Here is a 27,929-nt window from a genome sequence, read left to right as displayed (position 1 = left end):
TTGAGAAACACTGATATAGACGGTTCGGCCACATGAGGCCAACATGGAAACGCAGAAAACGATAACGATAATGGGTCCCAAGGTGGGTAGATCTGCGGACGAAATGCTCTGGGGGGCCAAACGGCTCAGTGTTTACGATACGATCATTTCCTGATAACGTTGAAGCAATAGCCCCGCCTCTCTCCACCTCTCCTGCTCAGAGATCAGCTGCTGGGCTGTCAGAAGAGGGGGAGGAAAAGCGAGGCTCCGTTTTCATTCTTATATTATTATATAAAGTCATTATCAATTTGTTTTAAAGCTCAATAAATAACAAAGAAGACCTTTGACCGGCACTTTTCAAATGTTGTCCGGAAGATTTAAACTTTAACGGACATGTTGACCGGCGAAAAAAAATCTAATTGAAACTCTGCCGCACGGTGCCCTTGTCCCTTGGAAGAGGCGGAGAGGTGGGTGTTTGTCATCTGCTGGTGGACTACCGGAGAGAATTGCAGCAGGAGCAAACGCTTGCCTCGGGGAGGGAGAAAAAGTGCCAGAGCGTCCACAGCGGAGAATAAACAGAAGGGCAACCATGGCAACCATGTGCGGGAAGTCTTCTTCGCTGCTTTTATGGCAGGAGTACAGCGCCACTTACAGGCTCGGCATATGTACTACAGCGTCTCCAGCGCTTTCGAGCGGTCTCGTGTGAACGGACACGTTTCTGGTGCCTATTGCGTGTGGACGGAAGACTTTTTTGATATCGATTTCGGTCCGTTTGCGTTATCGTCCTCATGTGGCTCCAGCCTAAGGCTAGAGGGAGTCATGTGATGTAGAATGTAATGATGCTAGTCTGTAGTGAGGCATGGAAAAAGCATTCACAATCCTTTAGATCGCTTGTGGCTCTCTCTTCATCTGAGATGTAATTTTGAACTGAGGGAGCAATGAATAAAAAAGATACTTAAGTGTACACAGAAACACCATGTAAGGCAAATGGCAGAAACAAGAACCAGAGCCATATTTTAAACCCAAGACTGTCGTCCTGTATGCATCAGCTCTAGCCAAACTGCTCTTAATTAAGTTTTTTTTTTTTAACAGTAAATCGTTCCCCCCTAATTGCAGCATGAATGTTGCAGTAACATTGATACACCAGTCTATTAAGTTTATTGCTTTGTTACTTGGAACAATCTGGCTGGAGGGAGCGGGCGAGGACAGGTAGCATCTGTCCCCACCTACTGCCTTGGCAGCATTAGCGTCATCTGCTAGCTTTGGCAGCATCTTGGAAGCACATCAATATGGCTTTATGTAGCCAGGGCCGCTAGTAGCTAGCATGCCAGTCACGCTCTCAGGCAACGCTCGCTCACAGCCCGAGCATCCACAGAGCACTGAGCCAACAGAGCTAAGCGGAACTGAGCTCCGGCTGAACAGGGAGGCCAGGTCTCCATGGACCTGCATGAGGAAAAAGGGCCAGTGTCTGTCATCTATCGACACATCCACGGTTAGAAGAGTGGGGCCAAGTCCAGATATAAACACTGCCACCATTGTAGCTGGGAGCATTATTTTCTTGTCTTTTTTCCCCAGCAACACTGCTGATGCTCACGTCAAATCTTAATAACTAATGTGCAATAAATAATAGCTGTGAGGTGATGGACTGTACTGTTCTGTTCTTACCTGCGCTACTGATGTTATTTTCCAAAAGACAAGAATCTACCCACTGGAGAAAAAAGTGGGACTAACGGGAACAGTCTCAGAACACTGGAAGAGTTTATTATACTAAATGACATGCTTTAAAACTGACAAATAGTATTCTCCTTGACCACAGTTAGACAAAAACTGGAACTGGATGTCAGTTAGGGCTAAAAGGTCTTGCATCAAAAGCAGCAAAGTCCATGTTATTCAGAGTAGCTGAATAGCCCTGTTGGCTAAACATCAGAGATCTTCAGAGGTGTTACGAGGCTTTGCTTACAGCAGTGTACTTAACAGTCAAATCTGTCAAATGTGATCACTTTACAAAGAAGTACAAAGATAGACAAAGTTTATTTTAGTAGATTTTTTTTGTTGGATTGGATCATTGCCTGGTTTTTATTACTGGAAATATTTAAGACAAAATAAGCTGAATTGGGAACTGCCCCTTTGGACTATCTTTAGCAATGCTTGTTAAGGGATACATATTTAAAACAGTTTCCTCAAAGGTGTCCTGTCGAGTTCTCTGGTAAACTATGTATGTGCACATTCAATACTACTCACTATAACTGACAAAAATGTGAGAAAGGGAAGTAAAGTAAAAAGCATTCACAATCAAGGGATGGATATATAATCATTTGTCAGAATCAGATCATTTATATCATATGTATTATTTATAGTAGATTATAAACATTTCTTCTCATTTTTTTATTCACCAAGGATCGTGAGCTGGCACATCCTGTTTGAGCCACCCAGTTGATTTACACAGACGCCTATAGGACGTGGGCAGTGCTTCAAAACTGACACTCACTCTGTGGCTTGATATTCAGCAAAAAGCCACACAATATGTAAACAATTACACATAATTATTCACAACTTGTGTGTTGTACTGCAGGATTACAAATTGTGATTACTTGCCAAAATGTAAACTTTTTAAGAGTAATCTTTTCTTAGACCATTGGTTTAATAAGGTCACTGAAAAACAACCCTTAAAAAAAATGTCTTATTGCAGGCCTGTGTGCAAACATGTGGGCGTTGTCTGCACACATATCGCTGACTGCTTAAGATGTGAAACCACTTAACACAGGAAGTTATAGGAAAGGTGAACTGGCCATCTAGAAAAAGCAAAGCTATATTTACTGACTACATTACAGGTGTCTCAGTTTGCACTTTGTTTGTGATTACAACAAAGGGGAGTTTGGAATCATGCCATACTGTCACACATGCATTGTAGTTTCAGACCTGCAGGACCAGGATGTGGTGGAAAAACAATGTTGCCGCATCAGCAAAACCCTACCCACACCAGACCAAGGTTTCAAGAGGAAAGCCTTTCAGTCACTTTACAGCACGATGCTTCAAACTGGATCGATGATAGAGTGAAACACAAAAACAGGGATGCAGCCAAAATCAATCTAAAATTAAGCTTGTATTCCCTTAACTGTGAGGAAGTGTTTTGAGAAATATGAGTAAGCTGAAACCTTCTAACATTCCTCGAAATGCTCAAATGTTCTACACCATGTTGCTATGACAATTTAATTATAGTCTATCATGGTTGCACTGTTGTTTGTTTGCCTCTGTGAGTTAGTGGTAAGATAAATGTGTGAATATGAAGTGGTGCTTTTTGGCAAAGGACTCAAAGTTTGGCTGTAGGAGAAACAGCTCTTGTTAGCGGTGAGTGACTGTGGAGGTTTCATATCTGGTCAAAGCTGTTCTGTTATGACTCATAGCATTAACCGTTTCAGCTCATATTAAAAGTAAGCAACACAGAATTGAGACAAATGCATGTGTTACCAAATGTAAACTGTAATGCCTAAATTATGTATACATCTATCAAATCCGTTCCATTTAGGCCTAGCACAATGACAGCACAGTTTTAGCGTTCAAGAAGCGTTTCATTACATGCAGATGGCAGCTAAAGCCAAGTTAAAGAACGGGAAATTGATCAGATTCAGGGAGAAGTGACTCATTCCTTAAATGGTTATCCGAAACTTCTCCTGTAAAAAAACAATCCACCACAACCCTAAGCCTCGCCTGTCAGACTGTCCACATCTACAACAAAACAATGCCGTCTTACATCCAATCAGGACAGAGACGGCACTTCAGTCATGACTGAGTAGAACTCGTATGTTCAATCTGACCTGAGGAGTGTGCAAACATGGCTCTGTAGCTGTGCTCCAGGGAGCAGGAGTCCGGATATGAGTCTAACCCCGGATCATACATGGGGGAAGTCAGTTATTACAGTGCAGGCCGGTGGTTTATGAGTTGGTTTAAAATCCAATATCAGATGTACATCCAAGGACAACTTTCAGTATACTCTGGTAAGCTCAGCAGCTGCACAAGTGAACCATCCACATAACACCTCTTTAACGTCAAAACTGAGTGGGCAAAATAAGACAGCTGGTGTAATATGCAGTGAAAATGTTTTTACATGATATTTAACTTATAGGCAAAACTTGATATTGATGTGAAATATAGGTTACTTTCTTTCCTATATTAATAAAAGGCAGAATATGGTGTTGTTATTCATTGGCCACAGTCATTTCCGAGACTAGTCTGAGCACTTTTTGTGAGGGCCTCCATTGCAGGAATGTTTGACCACTGCAAACAGCAGAACGGTTGATGCAGCTTGCTGACCCAAGCGTGATCTTTCTAAAACAATCTGTGTGGGGTCACGGTTACAAGAGAAATGCCCGCACTGGTTAAATTGTGGTCATGCTCAATAACAGAATAGAGCAGACTGGAAATGATGTGAAATAAATGACAAATGCAAAACACTAATAGAGATCTCAAAGCAGCTTACATCTCTTTAACAGCTGAACTCATCGTCAACCTTCTTTAGTCGTTAGGATCTTGACAGTTAACTCTGGAGTACACATAATAACACCCCAGACATAATGATGGCCTTCATTGTGCAGGAAAAACCAGACTCAGTCATGTAGGGCAGTTCTGTGACGCTCATGGCCTTTCTTAGAACACTTCAAAAACACCTCTGTACAGCCTCACAATTACTGTAAAACAAACAGTAATTTTCCCGCCCCATGGCTTACAAGAGGATACAACTTGAGGCAAAAAAACAAAGACATCTTTATCAGGATACATATTAGCCACAACTAACAACTGTGTAGTATACAAAAACTTTTTTTACTAGGGACATTTATTAGTAAGGAATTTGGGGAAAATGTCCATCAAAATTGACCAGAAGTCAAGGGGACAATTCAAACTTTTGAGGGTCTGGAAACAAAGGCTTTTTGGCATTCTTGCTTGATAAATGAATGGCCAAGTGTAAAAAATAGCTGAATATTAGTTTTACCAACCCGTAAATTCAGTCTGATAGATGTTACAAAATAATTATATTCTACTCTATTTCTTGCTGTCAATTACCTATTTTAATAAAGTCACCTTTGTTCTACCAATGTCAGAAATGCTGATGACACTTTAATAAAGCCAAAGGCAATGTCTTAATCTATCTTTTTCTTCGTTCTTGTCTGATTGTAATTGTATGTATTTTAAAATGTGGAATCAGTGAGTGATGGGCGTGTTTGGCTTATAAAACGACTTTGATGATTTATAATTCATGTAAATAGTTTTAACTGAACATAATCAATGAGTCGTTCAACTTGACCATCATTTATTATGAAAGTTATTAAAGGGTTCAGAAACGTTTTCCTCTCACCTGTCTGTACCAAGCAGCTGGCAGACTGACAGTACATTATTAATGAAAATATTTACATCATCACCTACCTTCATTTTCAAATCTTGGACATGCCACCTGTACAACCAGATCAAATGTTCTCTCTGGATTCTCCCTGCAAAGAGCAAAACACTGTTTACTCAGGGGAGATAAGTGGCAGCTGTTATCACACACAACCATGGGCAACAAGTGTGTGTTCAGCATTAGCACACGTAGCAACTGTGTTGAATTCCCTTGCATGTGCATTAGTATAACATCAATGAAGTGCACATGCCCTACTTTACGTGACTCACACTGTCAATAGCGAACAACGTCAATACGAGCATATTAGCTAAAGCTGGTGGGGCTTTATGTAAGAATGAGGAGTTATCTTATCGGACAACGTGCAATATTTGGACAAACTTTGGTCACAGGACACTGTTGCTGGGTGTCCTGTCCACATGTAATACCCTATGTACGGCTGTATGCTCGGTTAGCGGAGCGGCTAATTGGTGGTCAGCTAACGGACAGAGCAACAGAATGACCCAAATGCTAGAGCCAGCTGGCGGTTAAATCCACGGCTGGAGAAGGCTCGAATTACGGCCAACATTCCTCCGTATTTCACACTCAGCTGCGAGTTAACGCTGCGAGCCGGGGACCACATATTAGCCGTTAGCTCGACAGCTCTATATCAATGAGCGACAGCAAAGGGGGGATTAAAAAACAGAAATCTCAGTGGTCTTACTTTATTCTGCTGTCCATGGTTTAGCTACAACATCGCGACAACTCCGTGCTGTCGGCGGCTCTGCTGTGGCTGTGCCTGGCTGTCCGCAAGGATCTCCAGTTCGACCTTCCTCAGTCCCACCCGTCACTTCTTCTGCCTTATCTGACACCTCTCGAAAGTTGCCGCGACCGCATGCTTGGAGGTTGGACAGTGTGGGAGTTTGTGCCGTCCTTCTGCCGTTAGATGTAGCCTGAATCCACAGTTCAGCACCACGGCGGATATTTCCCACAACAAACACCACTCCAGGAAGTGCTGTCAAAGATTTGGTGACGTCAGCGCGTCAGATGAGCACCTTGCTTCTTCTGCCTGCAAGCATCTCTGCTCCACTTGAAATGAGTAACCAGCAGGATACACACAGCAGACCTCAGCCGTGTGATTCATGCTTTAAAAAAAAAATGGTTTCCCTACGAGACTGTATTATTCGTTGAGTAATTGTGGCATCGGTAGCCTTTAGCAGTTGCTACAAAAGTGGGGTCCTGGGACCATCAGGAGTCCTTGTGAGGGCTTCCAGAGTATTACAATAAGTTTTGGCCACATAAGGGCTGACTAACAACCTACAAAGACAACATTGCTCTAAATATATTTTTAAGTTATTATGTTTAACATCATAGCAAACAGTTGCCTATACATTTAGATATACCAAGTAATATTTGTATTAATTTTTATTCAGTATTTTCATTATGGATTAGTCTACAAGTTATTTTCTGGATTAATAGTTTGCTTTATAAATTGCCCAATAAATGTCAGAAATTATTTAACAAAAAATGTCCACCCCAATTTTAAATCCATGGTGATGTGTTCAATCATTGCATCATTACTAACACCCGATGTGTTGTTGATCTTCACCATGTAATAAGGAATTATATGGTTGCTTAGCTGGTAAAATTAAGATTTTATATGAAATTAAAACAATAATGCATACATTTATTTACCAGTTGATAGCTAGGCAACGCAATTTGTTTGTTTAACGTGATGAGTGAGCAATGACCACAATGTATCATGGGTAACTTCATTTAAAATAAACAGAGCTTCTGAAAAGCCTTTGCCTTCATATTTCTTAACCAGCGTTAAGTTGCATTTGAACAAAGCCTGAAGCTTTGAAAAACAGGCTTATGACTAAATGTCTGTCAGCCATGGTATGTGTGGGGAAAGTGAAACAGTAGTGCTTGCCTCTACATGATTACCACCACAGAAGTGCCTTAGAGCAAGGCTTTTAACCCCCAAATGCTCCAGTGCACACAGACTGTGGGGGGCAGTTGAAGTTGAAGAAGACTGGCATGATCACTTGACTTTATCCTGCATAATAACAGTGTGCCATGTGTAAATGCTACTTACAGTAACCATGTTAGACGCCAGTAGTCCATCCATGAAATAAATGCTGAAGTCGCAATACATAATTCAGTTACATAAGCTTTATAGCAAATTAATTATTGGTTGACCAGCGCCCTAAAGTGACACCTGGTGACATGATCAATTAGCATTGAAAATCTTTTAATTTCGTTTTTAAGGGTAATATTATTCGTTTTTTCATGGATGTCTTTTTATTCATCATAAATATGCAGTGCCATGTAAATCCTTTTTTAGGGTGGACTTTCCTTTTATTGTTTGCATGTTTATGCAATATGTGTCCCATGGTAAATTGAAACCAATGGCTTATGTACATCTCTCTCCTCTCCAGAGAGTCTGCCTGGATCCCAGCCAGATTTCTTCAGGCTGACTGGAAGGTAATTAAGTGGCAGCAGACTGGGGCATGCTGTTTCAGGCATCCATATGAAATGATAATGGCTGCTGCCTCACCAAAAAAGAAAAACACAATATGACACACATAAACAGAAACAGAAACATAGATAAAGCCCTTAAGAGTCTTGGACATTTTGAACCAGTGAGATATCACATTTCAGGGAACACAGTTATCTTAACCTCAAATAGAAAAAAAGGACAATATGATGTTCCATTGTTTTAAATCCCTTGAAATATGTTTCTGATCTGCTTCAAACATTTGACCTATAGGTGCACATGATTAAACTCAAATCGAAATATCATCACAAGTAACAGCAATTGCAACCTCTTGCACTGTTTCCCAACATTCAGTGCAAAGTGTAACTTGTAAAGCATTATGCATTATCTTACATTTCAGCTTGTTTTACTAAAGAAAGAAAATAATCTTGTTTTATTCATCTAGCGTTTTTTGTGTGTACAATGTTCCTCATCGTAAGCATGAATATGTATATTATCATTGATGTGTAATTTGTCTTAGGGTGCATTGACCCCACAGTGTCAGTCAAAAGACACTTGTCAGGTTTCATTACCCAGAGTTCATTTGTAGACACATCAGAGGTGGCTTACAGCGGTGGATAACCTTGAGAGGACTCATTAATGTCCACTCATCAACCTTGCAGTGCTTTGTCCAAGTCACTATACTATATTATGTGAAGGTGTCTTTGTTTGCATTGCTCCCAAGGAGGGCAAAGCTTGGAATTTAGGGATAGTGTATAGGCTTACAATTTAAATTAGGCTATACAAGAACAGGAGGTTTAAAATGGCATATCATAGAGGTGTAGTAGAATACAGCAGAAAAAAGATAATAGCACTTTTAATTACAGAGGATGTTTGCTACTTTTAGCTAAGTAAAATATCAAAGTGCTTTTTGGGAGTGAATGAGATGTGTTTTTATAAGAAAATAGTGCACCAATGCTTTAAGATTTGTGTTGGTCATTGTTAAATCACTAATAATTTATTTCATTCTATATGTAGTCGCATAACTAAATGTAGTAATGAGGTGATGATTCACAAAACTATTATATTTGTCAGTCATTATTTGGTGTTTTATGTAGTTTGTTGTTTTAGGTTACATATCCTCCCACGGGGCGCGTGCGGCTGCAGTGAAGCAGCAGAGGTGGCGCTGTGAGAGCCAGTGGATCAGTGGCATGGTCACATGTCATGTGACCAGGCGAAGCAGGAAATACGTTCCTGTAGAGGGAAAACCGGCAAAAAGTGAGTGGAGGACGCAAAAGTAAACATGTAACATATTTCAATGTGATATAATCAGTCGTTTTTGTGTTTGATTATATGCGCGGTTTTCCTGGATATCTATTTGCACTCAAGTGCAAGGTGATTAGTTTAAAGTAGTTTAACCTTTACCCGGTTCCAGTAGGTAGTACTTTTATTTTTTACAGGTCATGTTTCACCAACATTACCGCCGGTGTAAAGCTTTTGTCTGCCGATTGATTATCCTCCATGTGCCGTTTAATAAACGACTTTTAACAATGTCAATACCGAACCTATCTGAAGAAAGCTCGAAGCGACTGAAAGGCAGAGCCAGGTTACAGTCCGATGCAGACAGGAGAGGAGCAGACCCCAATGAGGGGCTGACAACATGCAGCATTGTATACGAGCACCCTGCAAGAAAGTTCACAGAGGAAGAGATGGACATCCACAGAGCCCACAGAGAGGCATGTGAGGTGAGACCATCACTCTCCCACCCACTGCTCCCATGTTGATGTCAATCTGATCACATGATTAATTACAACAGTGTGTGATATGCTATTTGCAGCATCAAAATAAACCTAACGTGCCAAAAGTACTCATTATGCAAATGTGCCCATTTCAGAATAATATATCATGTTTTGATTATAATTATTGATGCATTAAAGTGTTATCAAAGCTGGTAAAGGTGCAGCTAGTTGTAATGACTTTGTATACTGCAGGGTAGCTTCTGAATGTTATTCCAGGTGTAACTACAGTTTTATTCAAGTGTTGATCATATTTCACATCATTAATCAAAATCTTCAAAGTAGAGGAGTAAAAGTACAATATTTACCTCTGAATTGTAGTGGAGTAGAAGTACAAAGTAGCATAACATGGGAATACTTATGTATTACTTACATAAGTATTCCCATTAAATGTAATTATTTACTTCCTCTGGTTATTTGTTGGTTTTAATTCTCTACTGAGTTAATTAACTTCAGTTCTGGCATGTGTAAGATGATTTTATTTAAAGTAGCAAAGCCACAATGTAAAGATACTTTGAGTACAATACTCTCATTCAGAACATTGCTGTTTGTACAGTATTCAAATGCTGGTCAACTATCTTTCAATGTAGGATCTGAAAATGCAAAGCATGTAGTCAAATAGCTGTCTTTGAACAATAAATAATATCAATTACTGAATCGTAGCTAACTAGAAGTATTATAATCATGATGGTATCACAAACCTATTTGAGTTGTTCTCAACTGTTTGCATTAGAGTCTAGCTGTACACAATTACACCATGTCAACAAAAAAACATGTATGCATTCTGTCACTATTGTAGTGCTACACTGAAAATATGAAACAGGTATTTTAACTTCACATGCTTCATCTGTTTACCAAAACAAATGTAATATATGCAAGCTCAGTAGCAATTCTTTTTTGAGCTATACTCAATATTGTATCTACTTATTTGTGTTGAGTTAAAATGTTGCCTGTTAAGCATTATGAATAATGAGAATCTAGTAGAGAAGACTGACTACCTTGAGGTGATTGAATGTTTTTTTTAAAAGCCCACCATGGTACATTTTAATTTTTACCAAGTGATATGCTCCTTCAAATAACAAACCAAATGTGAATTTCACAATAATTCAAATACTATTAGTACAAATAGTACTGTATAAAATAGTATTATTGTTTATCAAAACTGTCCTGTACCTGTAGAGCCATTGTTCACTTTTTCTTCTAGAAACCCCCCAATGTGTCCTTGGTATAATTACATGTTACTGTCATTTGCAATTTTAAATTTGATACAAGGTTTCCTTATTTTCATTGTAATTTCCAATTTGTATTATATTCTGGATCACAAAGGGATTGTCAATATATTACACATCTATGGTGCAAATATATGCACCATAGATATATTTTAGGAAAATTACAGTTGTAAAAAAACAATTTTGATTTACTTAGACGCTTACCTACTCAGTGTTTCTACACAGTACCTGTCATGTAAGTAATTGTCAGATCCATCATATTCAACCAAATCTTCCTTGCTCTTCCATCAAACATAGTGTGTCTCAGTGGTGATGACAGTGGTGAATAGGTGTCATCTTCATGCCTCCAGGCTTATCTGTTGTAAATATTGTGCTTCTGAGTGTGGATGAAGTTGAGGCAAGTTGGCCGCGACCTGAGGAGAGTGGTAAGGCCTGGGTGGGAAAAGCACAATACAGAGGGGGCCCTGCTATGCCAGCTTCACTATGTGCCCCTGCAATGCCATGTGAAATGACAGGCTGTGTCACCAAACGGCCTGGGGGCTTTTTCCCTTTGTGGCCTGTCAAAGCTCACCAACTAGTGGGCTCTCAGTTCGAAACAGACTGAAGGAGGACATTTTCTAACTTCCCAAGGAATGGCAGAGTAGCTCAGTGTTTTCTTCTACGTACAGAAGAGTTTAAATGTCTGTACAAGATGCAGATCAGTTGATAACTCATTGCAGATTTTCACCTACAAAAGAGCTGCACTAATTATTTAGTAAAATCAGAGATTCACCATGTTGCATCTGTTTGTATGCACATAGGTTTTCCATTCCCTCATCTCCTTGACCCAAAGCAATCTGTCTCTATATATTCACATTCAGTAGTATACCCGCCTGTGCATTTGTGTTAGATATGTACATGTAGGTATATGGTGATGTATGCAGGGGTCACACACCAGCATGTGTTTGTATGTCACACTAATTAAATAATAATTTCTTCATTCTGTTCAGACAAAGAAGCAGATGTACGTGGACCCTTCCAGTGGGTACAAGGTGTTCACAGAGTATGCCCAACTTCAGAGAGGGAAATGCTGTGGCAGTGCGTGCAGACATGTGAGCCCTTTGATTTCTTGTGTACCAGGTTGTGTGTTTCTCCACTTCACTCTGTTTTTCCACAGCATGTTTTTTCTTTTCATCTGGCCTCAGTGGTATGTTTAGTTTTGTCCCATCCTCTTCATTTTTTTTTTTATCCATCCAGTTTCCATATGTCAATTTGCCTTCGATTTAACCTGTGTTTTCTTAAAGATCAAATAGCCTTACATTTCTTATTCCCAAAATAGCACAAGTTTATATGCATGGCCGGTTGACAAGAGCATCTGAACATCAGCTGTCCCTGGTGCCGAAGACAATCATTTATTATTTTCAATAGGTCCATTATTCTGTATGTTTTTTCTTTTCAAACAGCACATGTAAATCATTTTACTCAGTTTGACAATGTACTTTAATGTTCAGTGAACACTAAGCTTTAGGCTTGCTACATTTGATATGATACATGTTACTAATGTAAACCAGACAAGGGCTGCACAGCATGTGGCCTGCTTGGTGCATGAAAACATTTGATCCCTCAAAAAACAAATCCTTTTTTCCTCCAGTGGTTTTACTTTTGCAGACATTACTGATGAAATAAAAGGCTTAAATAGTTATTTCTGTGCTTATTTTACAAACATCGCTTACTGTATGTTGCACCAAACAAACAACATTTATTCACAAAGTGAATGACCCATTTTTAAGCTTTACCAGTTACAATATGGTCTCAAAGATGAATGGAAAAACAGTACATCATTTCCCCTAATCCTACAAGTGTTAAACTTCTCAATACTTAATACTTTTAACGTTGACATACATCTTTAGGTTTATTATTTGAAAATCAAACCACACTCTGTAAATGTAGGTCGATATAGACGGGATGGATTTGATCATAACATTATACCCTCATTATACCTGTGCTCACTTCACCTATGTTGTGACCTGGTGACATGTGTCGTCCTTTCTTCCTGTGTCTGGTTCAGTCCTAGATATTCTTTTAACCTCATCCTGTTCTCTTGAAAGCTTACAACCATGTCTTGTTCTCTGTGTGACTGATGTTTTACTCCACATATGACTATTTCTTTTTTAATTTCTCCTCTAGTGTCCATATGGCCAAGTCAACGTGAAGGACCCTGCAATGAAGAAACAATTTAATACTTTATTTTATGCATGACGAAGGTAAAATGCCTGTTCAGAATGGAACACAAAACATGTTGCTTATCTTCTGCCTGTCATTATCCGGACTACTTTGGAGTCATTTTTAGCAGTGTACTAAATGATGAAATAGGGGTACTGTCTGTGCAATATCTACCTCCAGTGAATCACAACTATTCTCAGGATTATTATTATTCTCACAAGACGGGGGAGGAGGAGCAAGGATTTGTTCACTAGAGCCTCATATAAAATAGTCTTTAATCACATTTTTGTTTTGCCATATCTTTCAGTTCTTTTTCTCCAATGTCCAATGAAATGCCTTGAGCTCCATTTCTTGTTTCTCTTTAAGAGTACTTAATATTTTGTGGTTTTCTGCTACTCTGATGCATTTACAAGGGTTGTGGGAGTATGGAGATGAAAAATGAAAGAGCATTTTAGATCTTTGCCCTCCAGATAAAGGGCATATAAGCAAAACTAACTGCAGATAGTCAGATGGAGTCTTGTGCTCTTTTGCTTTGCATCTCTAGTTATTTTTCCTCCCAAATGTAAGACTGTATGAATATTAGCATCATTTACACTCCACAAGTGCTCGCCTGAACTGTCTACCTTTGACTGAAACGCTGTGTTGTTAAAAATAGGCAGGGGCCAAGGGTCAGCCCTCACACTTGGCTGCGCTTCTTTTACACTACTTGATGGAATCAGGCTGCTAACAAACATGCCATGGACATCAACAGCAGCCCTCCCCACCGGACTCCCAGCTCAGCCTCCTGGCAACACTTGGCTCCAGCTCAGCTCCCTGCGGCTGCTCTCCTGTGCTGCAGCCTAATGAACTCCTGGGCCCTCCTATCCCAGCACTGCAATAGATCAGCTCATGTTCACGAGCTTGTTTAGACGCACACATGCATAGACAGGCTTACTCCATCAGAGCACCCTGTGGCTCCTAATAGGCCAATATAGAATAAAGGTTGCTCTAAACACCGCACTGTGTAGCCCACAGTAATAGTACAAGTTAAGGTCAAGCGCTCATGCGGCAATACCTGTGCGTGCGAGAGATGTTGAGGGAAGATGTGGCACTTGATTTGTGAGTGCATGAGGGGAGGCAGCGCCATGCCTCCGGGCGCTGGCTGTGAACCTGCCACACACACTCGCCTGTCTCCGCCTGATCGGGCAAACAGCGTCGGGATGAGAGGATGTGTCTGCCGCGGAGTCCTGTCGCAGCCGCCTACTGGCGCAGCCACATTTTCCCTCGGCAGGTGGGTCCCAAAGGCAAGTGCTTAGTGATCGGACAAAAGCCCTGTGAGCGGCTACAAGGAGATTCATGATCCCAACAGTGCTGGGGAGGACAGGTTCTTGGGGACGCGTCGTCAGGCGGGATGAGAGGCAAATGTATTTGGTGTTATTCTAAACCGAGGCAGCGGAGCGTGCGGCAGCAACATTCCTACAGCGGGACGGTGAAGGTGTCACACTCATCAAGTACCTGGGCCCGCTCGCCTGCCGCGGCTCTGCGGGTTTTGCCTAGGGACTTGTCTGTCACATTAAAGTAGATGCATTGCCATTCAGGGCCTCGGCGGTCCCGCAGCCTGACCATGAAATAGGCCAACTTTCATGTCTGCCTCATCCCTCCACGTCTTCCCGATCCAGTGATGGCACAGTTTGAAATGCTTTTTTTTCCCTTTTTTAAATCATGTTCTTGCCTATCAGTTGTTGACTGAGACACAAACAACACAGCAATCCCTTTGAAAGATTTATGGAGAAAGTTACTTGGAAAAACCTCCTGACACCATTGACAATTATCATATTAAAGTATGTTTGGAAACAGTAAGCATGTTCTTGAATTGTGCTTTTTTGAAAGCATGTCATTCACTTCCACAATGAGAGAGCATTGAAAAGACAGCCATCTTTTGTATTTGTCTTGCTTATAAATTGGTTTAATAGTCTTTTTTTTGTTTTCAACTTATTAAATTGTGTCTGACAACTTTACAACTGTAATGGCAATCAACCTCATGAACAAATTCATTCTGTTGACTTTGGCTGTATTATGCAATATCATAGAATGATGAAAATTGAAGAAATCTCTCAATAGGCAAATAGCCTATACACCCACATTTGCACACACATGGTATTCCCTCAGTGCAGATGTGCTCTGAAGTTACCACAGCCAACCCGACATGTGAGGTGTTTATTTCAGGCATTTTGGACTGAACATCTCTGACCTTCAGCAGGAACATATGCTGTGCTGGAGCAGAGTGGCAGATAGACCGTGTGCCTTTCTACAGGATGATGGCACTAGCCGCAGAGAAAAAGAGAGCTGTCCAGTTTGGAACTGTGACCAGACAGGCTCTAGTCACAACCAGTTGACAGGCCAAGTAGCCCCTCCCTCCCTCAGCCCCCCCACCCCCCCATCCATCTCAAACAGGAACAGCAGCCCTGCGGCCAATGGCCCCGACCACAGTCAGTTACAGTGTCTCCATCACTGTTAGCCAGACCAGCCAGGAACAGACATAGGGTTGGGCGGGGGGGGGAAACTTGAGTGTCAGCCGTATGATGGCTGAAAGGAACATCAGTCTAAGCAATTGGCCGGGCACTGCTATGTACTTGTTGGTGTGCATGCTCGTGGGTACGTGCATGTGTGTCTTGATATTCAAGCAGCATTTGAGCAGCCCCTACATCAACGTCTGGTCCTGCTACACACACACTGTCAGCTCGCCTCGGGGCAGCAGCCTCCACAGTGGTCATATGGACAACCAGATCCCTGTGGTAGAATTAGTGATAAAAACACACATGGCCACTGAGTGACAGTCAGCGCACCAGATTCCTTTGGACAGACAGGGCTGCAAATAGCACGGAGGAGCAGTTTCTCCTTCAGACCGCAACTGGTGGTCAGGCTCATGCCAGGCCAAGTCGTGGCTGCCAGATGAGCCCAGATAAAAGGAGAGTCAGGGGCAGAAGCAGACACCTAAGTGCCTAGGAACACTTTGCCCTGTTTATTTCTCTCCTGTTTTTACATCAATGCAGGATTTCTTGTCTAACAAGAGAAGGCATGTGATTGCTTTTCTTGTGGCTTTTACACTATTTAACCTCTAACTTGTGATTCCTTCTGACTCACTCTTCAGTGAATGGTTGAAGTAGAAAGAAAGGGAGTGTTTGACAGTATAACAACATATACAAGCATCGCCTTAGTCTTCTGCGCTTTGCCCCATAAGGTTATATAGCGATACAGAACATCCGTCTATTATGTTTCCATGTCCTTTCTAGTGTGGCCAGATATGGACTAATACGCACACCATTCCCCAGGAGGATACTCTGTCCCCAGAGGAGCTGGTGGGGGGTGTGGAGGTTTGCTTTTGGGGCTGTTCTGGAGGCAGGGAGGGGAGGCAGGCAGCAGTTGGTGTGCAGAGAGCAGAGGCTCAGTCTGGCTAGTTAAGAGCTTCTCTCTCCTATCCTCCATCTGCCAGGGACCGGGGCTGTGATTTGAGCTCCAGCAGAGCAGAGCAAGGAGGAGATCGAAGTAGGGGTGGAGGGAAGAAGGGGATGGGGCGGTGGGCGGTGGGGGGTGGTGTTTGTCAGTGGTAGTAAGAGGGAGCGTTGGTTGGAAGAGAGAGAAAAGAGAAAGTGGAAGGAGCGGGGAGGAGGAGAGGGGGAAAAGTGAGGGAGAAAGAGCTGGAGAGAGAAAATATGGATGGAAATGAAGAAAAAAATAAATGTGTGAGGATTGAGACGCCTCTAAACAGGGATATTTTTGAGTTTTTATATATTATCATTCTAAACCCCCTTTAGAGTTTTAATGCCAGGTGTTGGCTATAAAAACAGAGTTTAAGGCACATTTTACCCATGCTTAGGTTTTTTTATATATTTCCTTTCCTCATGAAACCATGTCCACTGTGTGTTTGTAAATATTTCCAGGATGTTTCACCCACCCACCCAGGCTCATGTGACTGGTTACATCTTTACAGTGCTTCACTCCTCCCTCTGTTCCTCCTCCTCTACCCCCNAAAGCGTCTAACAAATGACATGTAATGTAATGTAATAACAAGTGAAAATCAGAAAGGGGTGCGAGATGGATTGCGCCTTGTATGTGACTGTGCAAACAAGTTGTTTGCACAGTCACATACAAGGCGCAATCCATCTCGCACCCCTTTCTGATTTTCACTTGTTATTACATTACATTACATGTCATTTGTTAGACGCTTTTATCCAAAGCGACTTACATACATTCAGTACTGTGGACAATCCCCACAGGAGCAATTTGGGGTGAAGTGTCTTGCCCAGGGACACAACGACATCCTGACTGCAGTGAGACTCGAACTTGCTATCCTCTGATTCGAAGTCCAGCACACTATCCACTGAGCCACAGCTTCCCTATTACATTGACAGACGGGCCCTACAGGGAGAATGGAGAGAGGGAACAAGTCCCTTGGACCTTTCAGGTGGTGACCTCGCTACGTTCATGTTTTGACACACACACACACACACACACACACACACACACACACACACACACACACACACACACACACACACACACACACACACACACACACACACACACACACACACGGAGCTAGGAGTTGTTTACATATTAATTTACCATTCAGGCTGACACAATGTGTAGGATTGACCTGTGTTTTTGGAGTGAATAGGCTAACATGGGTTGTCTGACGAACCTGAGGACCTGCTTTTGACCAGGTTTGAACTAGTCTGCCTCTATTTCACTTTTAAGTCAAGTCCATTGTATTTATATTGCATCAAATCTAATATTTCCCTGTACGGGCTTCATACTCTGTACATCATAGCATCCCTTATCCTTAGACTGGGATGGAATCTTAAAGTCATTAATCTGGCTGTTTTGAAATTCAAACACACTTTAAGTTACTTCAATCTCCTATCTTAGAACAGCAACAACTAATTTCAACTGGTTTTCAAAACGATACTGTTAATATACTATAATAGTGTTATGATATTTTGACCAAAACTGTCATCAAGCAAAAATGCCAAGCATTTATTTCTCAAATGTTAGGATTTGTTATTTTCTCTATTTGTATCATTGTAAGTTGATTTCTTTTTGGGAGTAGTTAGATAAAACATTAGACGGTCTCATCTTGGGCTCTACAATGTATGATAAGCAGTTTTTTAAATAGTTTTTATGAAACAAAGTAATTAAAAAAAGATGTACTAAAAATGTTTTGTTTTTTTGCAGCTGTAATGAAGTATATTCCAACCAGTAAATGACTGGTTTAGCAGCTATCTGTATTGAGCTACAGTTTAAGGGAATTAAAGCTGGGACAGTCTGTTATCAATGGGTCCAGTGCAGTTAAAATGTGTTTTTTAAACACCATCAAGCACAGGAATAATAATCGATGGACAAGTGTAGAATTTTCTGGATGGCAAGGGCCTTTTTTCTTAAAATGGCCGAATAAATATTCTCTAAAGTTTTGATTCCCCAAAGCCTGAAGTCTTTCACTTTTATTTTTGCTAAAGTCAGTTACGTTTTGGGGAAGTGTGTGTGTGAGTCTAGGTTTCAGTTGTTGGATAGTGTATCTTTCTGTCAGTATTCCGTCCGTCAGTCCTGCAGAGTATTGAGACCTCTGTAAATGAGTTTAGGCAGTATTGTAGGCTTTTAACACATACAGATGTATTGTCATCCCTGTGGAAAGATTGACTGACTGCCTGCCTGCCTGCCTGACTGAGAGCTGTCTGTCTGTCAGCCTTTGCATGTGAACTTCAAATCACAGCTCAGCAGCACCAAGCATGTAGCCGCCAAAGGCAAAGCTTTACACTGTCATCAGCACCATGCAGCTGCCTCTGGGTGCTGTGCCATCTGACATTAACTGAGATCGATCCTCTCCACACCTCAAGGAGCTGCTGTGCTACACACACTGTTTTCTCTGATGCTGCAACCCCCACCTCAAACACTAGCAAAGGAAGTCTCCCCTAAGTGTGTGTAATTGAGTGACAATGACCTGATCAGTGGCGTTCTTAAACTTTAAAAGTTGTAAATCCAAAAACAATATGTTGTTTGCAATGTTGTTTTTAAAATTAGACTCCACTAACATAGGCCTGCCACTGTAACTGCTTTTGGTAGGATGATATAATGTCCCATAGGAATTGCGATCAATGTAATTATTGTCATGTTACGACCATTTTATTTCACTGATGTAAGGATAATATAATGGCATACACATTTTAATTAAATTAACTTCTGATTCTTAAGAATATGAATACATTGGAATTAAAACTAAAACAATTAAAACATTAATATATATAAGTAATTATAAATAATGATTATAAATAATACAAATATATATATACACATACATACATCCTATCCGTTTATTTGAAATATTTATGTTTTTTGTGCATATTACCTTAATAATGGAGTCATTCAGTTACAGTGCTTATATAGATGTTGTTTTTTGACCGAGGCAGATGGTTGGACCATATGGAGAAAAAGTATGTGATTCTGTGAAGACATTTAGTTTTTTAAGCCAACCAGGTGACATCCAGAAATGGAATCTCTGCATCACCACCACTAACCTGTACTGTTGCAACTTAGCTACCTCTTCGGAAATAAATATCTGGGTCATATCTCAGATTTCAGGTTATATCTCAGATTTCAGGTTATATCTCAGATTTCAGGTTATATCTCAGATTTCAGGTTATATCTCAGATTTTAGGGCACAATAATGCTTTAATGTCAGCACTAGATGTTGTTATTCTGCGGCAACTGCACATCATACGGTGAAGAAAGAGTTGGAGAGTTGTCTGTCTAGGGAGATCTGGTTTGTTTTCTTTAGCTTAGGAGGCTAACACCCCCCCAACAAACATGCTTTCTGTGTGCTGTGTTGAAGATGCAGTCATGCGGAGCCAGTGTTTGACATAATGTTGGACCAGTATGGAATCTGACTGGGAATATCAACGCTGATATGTGGTGATACACAGAGGCTGTCACAAAGGTTGTATCCATATGCTGTGCCACTCATTCGTGAAGCTGTGAAATTGGGTTGCATCCCAACTAGCCTGGAGACAGTATCGCTTTCACATCTCTCTCTCTCTCAGCCTCTATGCTCGTCCCACTGAAGCATTTTTCTGGGAAGACGGAACAACTAATGTGGCATTAATAGGGTCACATCATCTCCATGCAGCTCTTTCTTTCTTCTCCTTCCAGTGGCTGAGGCTGTTGTTTACCTTTTTTCTGATGTAGCTGTAGAAGTGGCTTATAAATCCCCACAGGCCAGCATCTCTCACATGTGAAGCCTGCCAGTTGATTTTCTTTTTGGCTGGTAAAGGAGGTTCTACCTTAGAGGTTGTTTTCTTTTTGTTTTATTCAAATTTTCAAGCTTTGGAATTAAAACGCTCCTCACCCTTTTTTTAAAATTGAGACCTACTTCTAAACCGGATCTAGACCACTATAATGAATTATTTGAAGTGCCTTTTACAACTGATGATATATTCTTATATGTCATGTACCAGCATTTTTGTCACAGTTAAGCTGTAGATAACAATGTCAAAAACAAATCGGTTCTAATTTAATCCAATTAGTTGTTTTTAACTAACCGAAGGCTTGCACTCTTTCCAAAAGTCCCCAGTCCTCATTTGTAACAACATAGTGTGACCAATCAGTATTAGCAAACTTAAGGACCATATCATCGTGTAAGAAGTTTCTCTTTTCTGAAAACTCTGCTTAGTAAATCAGCATGAAATGTAATGCCATTTGCAGTGTGAAGTCTTAGACCTGATGGGCAAAGGGGGAGAAAAAAATGTTTTAAACGTCTCTGAGTGTGTTTTCTTTTTGGTGGCCTTTGAAAGATGCCAGTTAATCTGCTTACTCCTTTTAATTGTGAGTTTAGGGGTTGGCCTCCTCTGGGCCAGAATGAGGCTACTGATCCAGAAGTAAAACGATGACCACCACAGTTATGCCTTCCTTTAGGTTGTGCACCCCCCCTAGTCTTCTTTAGCCTCCCCTCGTCTCCTCCTCCTCCTCCACCGTACCCTCCCTCAGAGGGAAGAAAGCTCTTTCTTCTGACAATGGACATTTTTTACCATATGTTGGCTTGACATCTTCATCAGGTTCACAGCAGGTTACCTTAGTTAACTTTCACTCCACTGCCTGATGGGATTTTCTCCCTCTGTTTCTCCAATCGGCCCAGGCTCAAAGTCTAGACGGCCTCCGAGGCAGGGTCCTACAGCTTGTGTCCACAATGGCCGTATTGTGGATGCTTAGTAGCGGTAGCTTCCTCCCGTTAGAGCCAACAGGCTAGTGCTAAAACAATGCTTTTGTCTGAGGGCGTACAAGGGGGCCTAATCCACTACATACTGTGAAATAAATCTCTCTCAGAGATGAGAGAGCGAGCAGGAGAAACGCAGTGAATGAAATCACTGCCAAGGAGGTTAGAGTGCAGCAGTTTAACCCCTGGCCAAGAAAGAGGGAGGAGAGGAGGCAAAGGGAGCGAGAGAAAGGCGGAACAAGGAGAGGCAGGCGCAACATCCCTTCATCTCCTGAGCACGGATGGAGGAGAGGGGCTGCCGGTGGCTTTCACAGCCTCTCTTCTCACCAGAGGAGCTGCTGTTCACCATATGGGATTTGGCCTCTCTTAACAAACAGGCCCCCTATTCACTCACAACACACATTCAGCCGTTCATGGAGTAAGGTGAAAAAAGTGCATTTCTTATGCCTTTAGAACATTGGATGGCCATGAGGGCTCTAAGTCTGTGTTTGATTCACATAGTATAGAGAATTATAAACTAGAGGCTTTCATCTAAATGTGTATTCACACTGGATTTAGGGTTAGGTCTTTTTGTGTTTGACTGCATTTTTTCTCCGTCTTAAAGCCAGAACCATATATTCACTGCACTGTTATTGAGCTGCGAAGGTGATCCTATAGAAACACAGGCCTCCGCCATGTGGGTGTATTTCATGTTTATCATATGCTTTTCCCAGTAGTTTGCAAAGGCTATTTTTATAAAGCTTCATATCATTCAAAGTAAGTCAGTAAATTGGGTTTTACTTTTTAAGGTTGGTGACAAAATAGCTTAAAGTTAAGAAACTTGCCGTGCATGGCTGGGCAGTGTCTGACACACCGGTGTTACACGCCAACCTATTCTCCCCGCCAGCAGCATTAGGAATGACATGCTCTGCCAACTTCTTCTTTTTAGCCTACTTGGAAATCCCAAGAAAGGTATATTTATGCCAAGATAAGGATGCCAGCATTTTTCATTTTTAGCCTACTTGGAAGTGCCAGTATCCATAGATTTATGTAGAGATTAGAAGAAATAAGGCATGAAGGGGTAGGCTTATTTATCAGCTCTCTCATGTTTGGGCGAACATATATCTTGCTCATTTATTCTGTTTAATCCCACCAAGTTTAATGATCCACCTGAATAGGTAGTAGAGAAGTGGTGTCAGTGGAGAGAGGCAGAGATCTACCTCCCACACAGGCAATCCATCCAATTTCTTCCCTCACCTCCTCCCCCTCTCTCCCTGTTGTCCTGCTCTCAGTTCCCAGCACCCTTCACCTATTAACCCTCCTTTCAGCTCGCTCACTCTCCTCCTTCGACTTTTAAAGACAGGCGTCTCAGGAATATCCAAAACATTGATTTTCCCCAATATCTACCACTTCCACCCCCCCCCCCACCCCTCTCCCAGTATCTGTGTCACGGCTCAGGGGCTCACGGCATGTTTGCCCCCTTGTGGACTTGTTGGAGGTCATCGGACATGCTATACAGTAAAATATTCACTCCTGAGATTGTTATCTGTCGTAAAACATTGCCTGTTTTTTGCACCGTACCCACATGCTCTTCCAAACAGAGACCAATTGGTCACTCCTTCCAGCTTTTCACTCACATGTTGCCTTCTTATCCATTTCCTGAGGTTGAGAATGGAGGAATCTATCTCTGGATAGGTGATTTCCAATTCAATTCTCACCCACTGGATGTCTTGTTTACACGCCCACCAGGGTGAAATATATGCTATAGGTTGCTTTCCCCTGTTCAATCGAGCTGCCACTTGGTGTCCAAATCAAACGGACTGTTTTTATACGGTTTGCAACAGCTCTCTTATAGATTTTCTCAACTGTAGGAAATACAATAAACACATTTTGAATCTTCTGCATTTCGTCTGATAGGTGATGGAGAGGTTAACAAAGCATCGTGTGCAATGTGGGGTTTCATGCTTATGTTTCGCAGATGGCAATTGCTGGTTTCCTCCCAGACCCTTCTGTCTCTAACTTTGTCATGTTGCATTGTAATGGACAGGCTACATGTGTCTGTTGCATGCGCAGGAAAATGCTTTCATGACCCACGTAACTAAGCCAGAGAACATTCATATAATGCAAGTGTAAAAAACCCCAAAAGTCGAATGCACAGATGCTGCTGACGACAAAAGTTTTTGCCGGTGATCTCATGGTTTTCAAATCAAATCATTAACAATTGTTGACAATATTTCAGTGCATAAAATCACAAGCACTGACTTTTATTCAACCCAAAAACATTTATGCATTACTTAATGCACATTCATGTGAACAACATCGTGTTCTTTTTGTCTTTCTTAATACTGTGAGCCATGTTCATGCTCAACTCTTTGACTGCTTTTGTGTTTCACATGGTCTGCACAGCCCTCCACTTTAAATGTAATCCAACTGTAGTTTGCCCTTGTTCCTATTTAGGGTTGGGAACCGAACTCGGTTCCAGATTGAAGAACCGATAAGAAAATGGGGCTGGGACCCATACAAATACACAATTTCGTCTGCTTAACTGGTCCTTAAACGCGGTAGGAACCCTGTATTCCCAACGGGGTCCGCTGAGCGACCCGGTGGAAATACAAGGGGCGACTGGCCATCTGTGTGGTTCCTGGAGAATACAAGAACGGCTCGGTCAGCTTGACGGCCGGCACTGCCCTTCATTTTTTGAAACGGCTCCATGTAAGTTGCCGCTGACAGGCGACAGAGGTCCACAGTTTCCCCACTCGAGGCTCCCCCCGGCCCTCCCGTGGGGGCAGTTCACAAGCTCAGTCACCTTCCATAACACCAAAGATGGATCGTTGGCAAACGCCAAAGTGACTCCCTACCACTAAAAAAAAAGACAGGCCGTGTAAATGCCTGTTAATGCTTCCACAGGGCATAGCTCAGTAAAAATAAAGCAAGCTTATTGTGGCATACATTTTATTGCATTATTTGTTTTGTTGTAAAAATCAGTTAAAGCTTAAAGATAAGATTTTTTGTTATTCTAAACGTTTGGACCTCTTTCTTTTATTAATTTTGGAATCGAACCGGAATCGGGATAAGCAGAAATCGGGAATTGGATACATTTCAGACGAACCCATCCCTTATAACTGTTTTTGATTTGGTAGCTTTTTAAGTATTTGTATAGTAACATTCCAATTTGTGAAATACTTGTCTTTAGCATCCTTTTTGGAATGCTACATTTTTCTAAAGATACTATTTTTTCTTTATCCCTATATATTTCTTATTTGTTTGAACCTACTTTTGCAAATCATTTGTTTAATTATTGTACCACCAGGATACCCAAAAGCAAAGTTCCTTGAATGTGTAAAAGGTACCGAGCATACCTTTGATTCTGATTTTGATGGGTCATTAAACCACAATGATATTTAGGTATGTGCTGAAATAAATTACATTTAGCACAGGCTTTTTTTGCATATGTCAAAGAGGACAGTTGCATTATTTCAGGAATAAATTGTTTGTATTTTTGTCTGTGTCATGGAGGCTCTAAGTTGTGTTAAATGTGTGTATCGAAAGAGGGAGGGGGCTTTTGTGTGAAGGCTTCTCTGAGGCAACAAGTGAAGTTTCAGAATCCCAGTGGAAGAAGCTGTCACTGGGAGTGAAGCCAGGTTGAGGAGGGCATTTTCGTAGTGGCAACAGGAATAAAGGTGGTGGTGGTGGGGAAGGTTGATGGTGACCCAAACCTCCCATTCAACCAGGTGTGCACCCGCACTTTAGAAGGAAATGAGCCAATAACCATTAATGGTATTTTCACCTTAGCCGGACCATCCTGCTTCTGCATCACAGCCGTCAATCACACCACATCACATCCAACCGGGCCCACCAGTATTCAAACCCAAATCACTCCCAAGGACACATTTTGAATTAGAAAGGAGACCCCACTGCAAAGGGAGGTTCCCGCCTTAATGCTCGGTCATCTCCCCCCTGAGCCTGGGAGACCATGAGCACCCCTCTGAGGGAGCCGGGGTCAGCGTGCCTAAATCCTGCCTGCAATACTTCACAGTTACAGACACGGGACTAGAGGCCTCCAATCCCAATGGAACCAGGAAGGCCAAGGGGTAAGGGTCCCCAAGTCATGGGTGACATAAATTCCAAGATTTACAGGATTTTAAAAATACCTCTAGTCCTTTGAAATGGCACTCCAAAGTTTGAGCAGCAGGATAAACAAAAAGCGATAATTCAATTGCTTTTATCAAGTTCAAGGGTGAAAGTTCTCAGAGGCAGTCCCTCTACAGCAGCGTCAAAGGAACACAGAACAGTGCCATTTCCCATTCATCCCTGTGTTAAAGGGCCCATATGGACAGGTCCAAACAGTCGGAACCTTAATGCAATAAACTACTTGAAACGTTAAGAGCACCGAATTTGTCAACTTGAAATCAAAGTGTTAATTTTAAGCTGAGGAAACATGTATTTCTGGGTGTGGATTGTGTTTCGGCGAGAGACATTTTTGAATTTTAAAAGGACGGTCTTGGCAATCGTTACAAAAGATGTCGACCGCTCTTTGAATCTGTGTTGCGTAAAAGAGTGGGAAGAAAAAAATCCCCACAGTTTCACTGACTCAATAAGTGTGTTTTCACAAAGGGATTGTGGTCTAGTTGGGAAAAAAGTTCATCCCACTTGACGGGAAGGAGAAAAAAGCAAGGCTCTGGTTGTTTCAAAAGTAGAGCTGCTTATTTTCAGGTTTGTGTAGTTTTTGTATTTTCATGCTACTCTCTACTAAATCCTACCATCATCATATCTTCTTTGGGTCTGTTGCAAACACAAAGCCTAAAGACAAAACTGGCATTGTGGGGGGATCGTAAATTCATGCAAGCTGAAATTCATTTTGAAAGCCAAACATGGATTCTGGGGCAAAAGCTAAAGAAATTTATTCAATTCTTGGGGACTTAATCCCGAATATTTATGGTTTAGGTATTCTAATTTTAACCACCATAGCGAGTGTGGATGTTAGGAGCTGGGGAGAGTGCTCGTACTCCGAATGTAATATAATTCCATAGGCCCACCACAAATACTATCTTCACGTTGTTCCGTGTCAATCTCCATTACCAAGACACAAATGCTTGCGAGCTCGGGGCACACGGACGTCCCATTAGCATGGCCTGGAGATGGCGGAAGACCGAGATGTCGAAATTCAAGCGGATTCATGCTGCTCCTGCACTAGCACGTGTAAGTTGGGGAGATGCAAAACCTTTTCACAGGGGTGGCCTATACGCAAGAGCTACGGATACGCAATGAGTGCGCACAGCCATATGGGATACACACGGAAGCGCATTTTGTGCACGGAAGGGTCCCCTCTGGCTGCTGGGCACATCACCAACATTTATTCCCGCGCGGTTCCGACCGGGTTTGAAGATGCTCCCAAGATCCCGGTGTGTCCCCGATAATGCGTTTGGTCCCAAACTATGAATGATGTCATGTTTGTGGCAACACTGCCGCCTCTCATGACTGCCCCATCTTCAACCACAGCACACAGGAAGTCATGTCTTTCCGCTGGGGGGGGAGTGATTCTTGTCGGAGCCTCCTAAGCTAAAGAACTAAAAACCAATCCAAATATCTTCACCACTAACAACCCAAGTAGACTGAGCGAAAAGCCTCATCTCGCCACATCTCGGTTCACTTCCTGTCTATCTCGCCAGTAAAACTCAATGTTCTATTGTGAGTGTGCTGAGCTTGCCTCGCTCTTGGTTTCCATTACAAAGCTTCTCTAAGTGGACTGTACTGTGTAACGGCATTTTCGTGGCAGACGCTCGTAAGATATTATATCGTTACGGGCCTCGCAGATCAATGTACAGGCATGAAAACATTCTGACTTAGACCGTCCATCAAATAACCACTGACAAATACATAGAGAGTGGATTGTATAAGCTTCTTGAAAATTGTTGTCTGAAACCGTAAAGGACCGAAATAAATATAACTCGGAGATCGTAGAGATAAATGACCCAAGATAATCCTTCCCAATGTTCCGCATACTAAGATGAAGTAAGTTAAGGTAGCCTAAGGTGTATGTCAACAAGGGCATAACGAGAGCCGTGTATAAACGATAGAGTGACGTGTAGATGGCAGGGGCGAGCTAGTGTCACCTAAATTTATTTCCTGAGGGTAATGTCAACTCTGACTGGGGTTGGGGGTCCTTAAAAAATAAGACCTAACATTGCCTCTTCACGAGGATCATAGACCAATACTTCCTTGGATCTGCTTCCATATGCGCTCCAACCATCTGCCTCGCGGGTCAAAAAACAACATCTATATAAGCACTTGTAACTGAATGACTCCATTATTAATGGTAATTATGCACAAAAAAACATAAAATATTTCAAATAACGGATAGGATGTATGGTAGGTGGAGGGGCTGTGAATCAAGACGATCAGGGACAAATCTTTGGTAAATGTTGTGGAAGAATCTCCTTTCATTTAATGATATGTTCGCTAGATCGGCTTATGTGAATCACACTAAAGAAGTGAGAACAGTAGTTTCAATGAGTCAATAAATGGGCCGTATACTTATCGGAAGTATTGAATACTACACTAATTAATGTCCAGATAAATATGCTTTTTCAGTTGTGTAAATTCCAACATGCTGTACTTTACTGAATAAGAATCAGAGACTTCTAGTACAAGAATA

General features: G+C 41.6%; 1 protein-coding gene across 1 annotated transcript; it reads left to right on the top strand.

The window, feature by feature from the left end:
* Window positions 1–7,230: 7,230 nt before the first annotated feature.
* cunh1orf53 (chromosome unknown C1orf53 homolog) lies at window positions 7,231–15,002 on the top strand. Its single transcript, XM_010795613.1, has 5 exons — window positions 7,231–7,246; window positions 8,958–9,104; window positions 9,402–9,571; window positions 11,841–11,942; window positions 13,018–15,002. Exons 1-5 carry the CDS (start codon window positions 7,231–7,233, stop codon window positions 13,087–13,089), a joined length of 507 nt encoding a protein of 168 aa, XP_010793915.1. The 3' UTR covers window positions 13,090–15,002.
* The last annotated feature ends 12,927 nt before the right edge of the window (window positions 15,003–27,929 follow it).

This window comes from Notothenia coriiceps, unplaced genomic scaffold (genome assembly GCF_000735185.1).
Source record: "Notothenia coriiceps isolate Sejong01 unplaced genomic scaffold, NC01 NC01_scaffold00037246, whole genome shotgun sequence".
Lineage (NCBI taxonomy): Eukaryota > Metazoa > Chordata > Actinopteri > Perciformes > Nototheniidae > Notothenia > Notothenia coriiceps.
This window is presented reverse-complemented; position numbering and strand designations above follow the sequence as displayed.